Source organism: Rhamphochromis longiceps, linkage group LG3, assembly GCF_057381845.1.
Source record: "Rhamphochromis longiceps isolate RC_006_pf linkage group LG3, R_longiceps_female_GT1.1, whole genome shotgun sequence".
Classification (NCBI taxonomy): domain Eukaryota; kingdom Metazoa; phylum Chordata; class Actinopteri; order Cichliformes; family Cichlidae; genus Rhamphochromis; species Rhamphochromis longiceps.
In genome coordinates, this window is record NC_140559.1 from 34,359,013 (window position 1) to 34,364,646 (window position 5,634).

General features: G+C 38.7%; 1 protein-coding gene across 1 annotated transcript; it reads left to right on the plus strand.

Annotated features, from left to right (window-relative positions):
* Window positions 1-3,319: 3,319 nt before the first annotated feature.
* On the plus strand, window positions 3,320-5,634 carry LOC146674242 (stonustoxin subunit alpha-like). The gene is made up of 2 exons (XM_085385028.1): window positions 3,320-3,431; window positions 3,607-5,634. The coding sequence occupies exons 1-2, from the start codon at window positions 3,320-3,322 to the stop codon at window positions 4,128-4,130; spliced, it is 636 nt and encodes a 211-aa protein (XP_085241154.1). The 3' UTR covers window positions 4,131-5,634.

A 5,634-nucleotide genomic window follows, 5' to 3' on the forward strand; every position in this document is an offset into this window, starting at 1 on the left:
GGTATGAAGAGAATGTCTGATAGAGGAGGAAGAGTTGGAAACATTTCCTGTGTCCTTCACTCACTTCCTGTTTGTGTATGAAAGGTAAAATAATACCGAGGACAGGTGAAAGATGCAAAGACAGGTGAGGAAGTGACAAAAGGAGCCTTTAGTGGCCAAAAGACACAAGTCCATCAAACCGAAATCCAAAGCAGCACAGGAAGCATGAAAAAAAACAATAAGAGCTGCTTGAATTCTCCAAATACTGAGGAAAGGTGCTTCATTGCTTCCTTTATTTTTCTCATGGCTGACCGAATGGACTCACGTGCAGACCGCTGACAGTATTTTTACAAATTTTATTCTTTACACAAACATCAGGTGAATATTTACACGGTGAAGGGAAAAACCAGAGCTCCTGGGATTCACAGGGCTTGGGGAAAACGGGCACAGACACTCCGCTCTCACTCAGAGATTCACTTGGACTCTACAGAACATTCCACAGGCAGTAATCCACAAAACGCTCCAGTAATCCACACACTCTCCACTGAGACGAACACACAGGGAAAAATCCAAGGGACATGAGGGCAGGCTTCGGGGAAATCTATTTATAAGAGAAAAAAAGTTAGCGAAGGAAAAAAAATCATGGGAGAAAGCTGGATTCTACTGACAGTTACTAATTGCAGTCTACAATGGTCCAGCGAGGAATAACACCAAACTGCTGTCATAAATAGTCCAGGGCAGGTCATCAGGGAGATCACTCTCAGGTGTGGAGTGGCAGGTGCGTGGGCCAAGGGCGGGAGCCCATAATGAGCTCCGCCCAGGCATGGAAAACAAAGGGAGAACATAGAGGGGAAGGAGCGAGAGCAAGAGAGAGCAGAGGCAAAAACAAAAACACACATGTAGCCACACAGGGAGAGCCAGGCAGACACGGTACCATGACAATTACCTCCTTTAGAAGAGGAGATACTACTGGAGCATCCTTTATGAAAGCAGAGGACATAGATACTAGGGGTGCAACGATACACAAAATTCACGGTTCGGTTCGATACTTTGGTGTCACGGCTCGATATTTTTTCGATACAAAAAAATGTTCATTCCTTTTTAATTTGTCATGTATTAAAATTATAAATATATATTTTAACTCAAAAATACAGTTTTTAAATTTAATGTTGCTGAAACAACAAAATAATAAAATAAATCTATCCGATCAAGAAATCACTCATCTTTGGAAAAGAGAGTTTATTACAGAGAAATGTCTCTTTCCAAAACAAAAGCTATACTATACGCTTCTTCTGGGCTATATTCTCAGCAGCATATTACACATATCAGGTCCTCATAAGGAGAATCATGTGCTAACGGCTGTCTAAACGATTCGGGTAAAGTTTGTTGCATGCGTGCTTGTTGTTTTTGTCTGCTTCCACTTGTCTTTGCACTAGGATGATGTCGGAGTAAATGTGCAGTCATATTCGTTGTGTGCTGTCAGTGTTAATCTCGTTAAAATGACTTTAACGCCGTAACACGGCAAATCTCCGTTAACAAGTTAATTATGCACACCTGATATAGGGTGTTGATGTCATTAGACCACACCCCTTCTCATTACAGAGATGCACATCACCTAATATGCTTAATTGGTAGTAGGCTTTCGAGCCTATACAGCTTGGAGTAAGACAACATGCATGAAGAGGATGATGTGGACAAAATACTCATTTGCCTAATAATTCTGCACTCCCTGTATGTATAATATAATATATATAATATAATATATAGATAGATAATATCACACAAGTATTTACAGCTGTGGCTCTGTAATTTGTTGAAGCAACATTGGCAGCAATTATAGCCTCAAGTCTGTTTGAGACAAAGAATCCATGTTTCTGTTTTTGCCTCTTTTTGAACTTTATTTTTGAAAAATCCAGCATACAGAGTATAGTAGGACATCCCATGAACATGGAAAGTTACTTAAAGACAAAAACCTGCCAAAACAGAGGTGGTAAAGAAAATCTGAGAGGTTTAAATGCGGCTGCATGAAGCCAGGATTAACACATTTGGGCGGAGGAAAAAGAGAGAATTAAAATAATAAATGAGAGAAAAACAACAATAAGTTATTATCATTACCAGTGTTGGGATCATTACACAAAAGAGTCATGGATTACACAGTAATTGTCCTTTTTCTTAAAATCATTACTTAATTACTTGCCAAATAAATGAATTAACTGAACCACTTCACTGTAAAATCCAATTAGTTCCCCAAACTTAAAAAAATGATTCAAACTCGTTCCCTAAAAAAGAAACGAAGTAAAGCTTACTTAAGATATCTGTGTTAGGACAACTTATTCATTACAAGTATACAGTACTAAGAATAACATGATGTTTCTGAGGGCACAATACTAATTGTTTACTCACTGATAAAAATTTCAAGTTCTACTAAATTTAAAAAAAAAAGGTTTCTGGTAACTTTCCTTTTTTTCTAACACATAAATCTGTCCTAATGATAGTTTTTGTGTATGGACACAAAAGCAACAACACAAAGCAGCACAAAGACTTCACAGTGATTCTACTGCAGAAAAGTGAGCAGGTAGAAATGGATTCTCCGAGCCTGACTGCTCATCACTACCTTTGTTGTCTGTTTAAAAATCAGCCTTGGGTTTCTCGACTCTAGTCAGCATCTACACAGCTATAACATTGCTCTGGATTCTGGCTTTGTCACTTTGTGTTAGCATGCCATCTGTGCACATGGTTGCAAAGAGCCAAAGTTGTGTTAGCAGCATAATGCAGTTGTTTGTGTCCTGGATGTGGTGTGTATTTCATCATCGCACTTTTGTGCATTAAAAATCAAATGTATATCTCCACTATAAACCACTGAGGGACACGAACTAAACAAAACTGATTGTAGCTCAGTGTGGAGGAAGGAAAGTGCCTGTTTTTCATTTTTCTTTTCTATCCACGCTGCATCAAGACAACTGTAATGTAATTACAGCATTGAGTACAGTTACATGTTACATTACTGATTCCCAATGTGTGCTATATATTTGTCCAGTTTGGTGTTTATGCCTGAAGTTGGACTGACTTGATGCCGTACTCTCATTAACAGTTTTTATAGTAAAGGTCATGAATGAGAGCAAAGGCAGGGAGGTGTCCTTTCCAGCCAAACAGAAGAGGAATATAAAGATAATGAAGGTCACAGTTTGAATCAATCAATTTCATTCAATACAGTGGTGTACTGACAGATCCAGGATCAGTCCAAATCATCAGCAGTTTGATCCACGTATGGATTGAAGTGTATTTGTGAAACTCTTGGACTGTTCCTTTATCAATGTAAAACAGTATGTGTAAGAGAGCCATGCAATGTCCATGTGTGCATGCTGAAAGAGACTGTGCTGGTCTGACCCCCCCTCCTCCTTTCAGGGTGGAGCCTGCTGGAGAACAATGGTTGACACCAGGTCTGAGGAAGTGTAAGTGTGTTTTTAATATGATTCATGAAAACAAAGCAGCACACATTCAACCATCTTCAAACTGTCACATCACTCATTCACATCTCTGATGTCAGGTGTCATCATCAAAGTGTCAATCAATGAACAGATGATGGATCAATAACTGCAACTGGATTGTGTTTGTTCTCTCCATCAGATTCCTGTCAACTTACAATCGACACAAACACAGTAAACAAAAGACTCAAACTGTCTGACAACAACATGAAGGTGATGCGTGTGGAGAAGGTTCAGTCATATCCTGATCATCCAGACAGATTTGATGTCCATCCTCAGCTGCTGTGTAAAAATGGTCTGACTGGTCGCTGTTACTGGGAGGTCGAGTGGAAAGGAAATGTTTATATATCAATGAGTTACAGAAGAATCAGAAGGAAAGGAGACAGTGATGACTGTGTGTTTGGATACAATGATCAGTCCTGGAGTCTGTGGTGCTCTAATGTTCTTGGTTACTCTGTCTGTCACAATAACAGAAAAACATCCATCTCCTCTTCCGTCTCTAACAGAGTAGCAGTGTATGTGGACTGTCCTGCTGGCACTCTGTCCTTCTACAGTGTCTCCTCTGACACTCTGATCCACCTCCACACCTTCAACACCACTTTCACTCAAACTCTTTATCCTGGGTTTAGTTTCTGGTCTCCTGTTTCCTCGGTGTGTCTGTGCTGAGTTGAGTGTAAAGAGTGTCCTCCTGTTAGAGAAACACTCTGACTGTTGAACAGATAGTTCAGTCTGTACATGTCTGTCTCTTTCACTCAGAAACACGTTTTCAGATTCACGGATTCAATCAGTTGATGTTTTAAACTGATTGAATCCTCTTCAGATGGGTCATAATGCATGTGGCTTATCTAATAAACAGCAGTTGCTGCATTGATTATTTGAAACTAGTCTTGTCTTAATCGTGCACCTTTTGTATTTCATGTTAGAAAAATTGCTTTGAATCTTCAAAGACAAAAAATATAAAAGGTCAAGACAATCCCTAATTTCAAATAAAGAAAGAACAGCACCAGCTTTGGTTGAGTCACCTCCAAAAAACCTCTTAAATGGCATCTACTGTCTGGAAATGTTTGTAAACTTCCCTTGCCATCTATCCCCAAAGGTTCTCAATTAGATTTAAAGCAGGGGAACATGCAGGTTGGTCCAAAAGAGTGATGTTATTCTCCTGGAAGAAGTCCCTTGTCATGCAGGCATTGTGTACTTTAGCGCTGTCCTGTTGAAAAACCCAGTCGTTACCACACAGTTGAGGGCCTCAGTCATGAGGGATGCTCTGCAATGTCTGGACATAGCCAGCAGCTGTTTGATGCCCCTGCACCTCCTGAAGCTCCGTTGTTCCACTGAAAGAAAAAGCACCCAAACCATTATAGTGCCCCCTTTACTGCGAAAAATTGAAAATTAAATTGTTTTATGAAAATTAAGTAAAGGTCACATTAAAATGTGAAAATTGATCTGTTAAATTAACTTTTTTTGTTTTTTGCTTTAGAAACCTGGAATTACAGCTACTTTGCTAAATTTTTTAAGTGAAAATGTGCTACATTTGACATTTATTACATTTATTTGGTGCATATTGTTGAAAAATGTCAGTTTCTTATTCACTGGCTAGTGACTGGCTATGTAGTGATGGGTTTTATGTAGGAGTACCACTGCTTTCTATGTCCAACCTTTCATTCAATACATCTTTAAATGCTATTTCATGTAATCAAGTTTGGGGGTTTTTATTAGCTGCCTTTTTTTGGTAAACAACTTCTTTATTTTAATTTTGTGTTATCTATTGATAAGGGTTTTTCTGTGTTACTGGAAGGTCTTTACCTTAAATTATCAAGTGCCTTGAGGTGACTGCAATTTTGCACGACAGAAAATAAAAGTTGAACATGTACCTTACAGAGGACTGCCTGAAGACACGATCACATCTGGGTAAGAGTGAAGACAACCCAAATTTATCATTTATGGTTTTTGTAATTGTCAGTTGAGTTCAGTATGAATGCGTATAAATTGTTATACACTTTCATATAACAGTTGCATGTGTTGAGGTGGATGCAGCTGGCAGGTAGACCCTCATTGTTTTTAATACATACAAAGTTCAGTGTCCGATTTGTAATTGTATGAGTACAATTGCATAAGTGTCATGGATGCTACAAAATTGTATTTGCAGAAAGTACTTGCAGAAAATTAAAAA

Bases quoted from the DNA above. Each gene is read 5' to 3' on its own strand.
- LOC146674242 (XM_085385028.1), top strand. From the start codon at position 3,320: ATGCAATGTCCATGTGTGCATGCTGAAAGAGACTGTGCTGGTCTGACC. The intron at 3,432-3,606 runs GTAAGTGTGTTT...TCTCTCCATCAG, and splicing joins GACACCAGGTCTGAGGAAGT to ATTCCTGTCAACTTACAATC.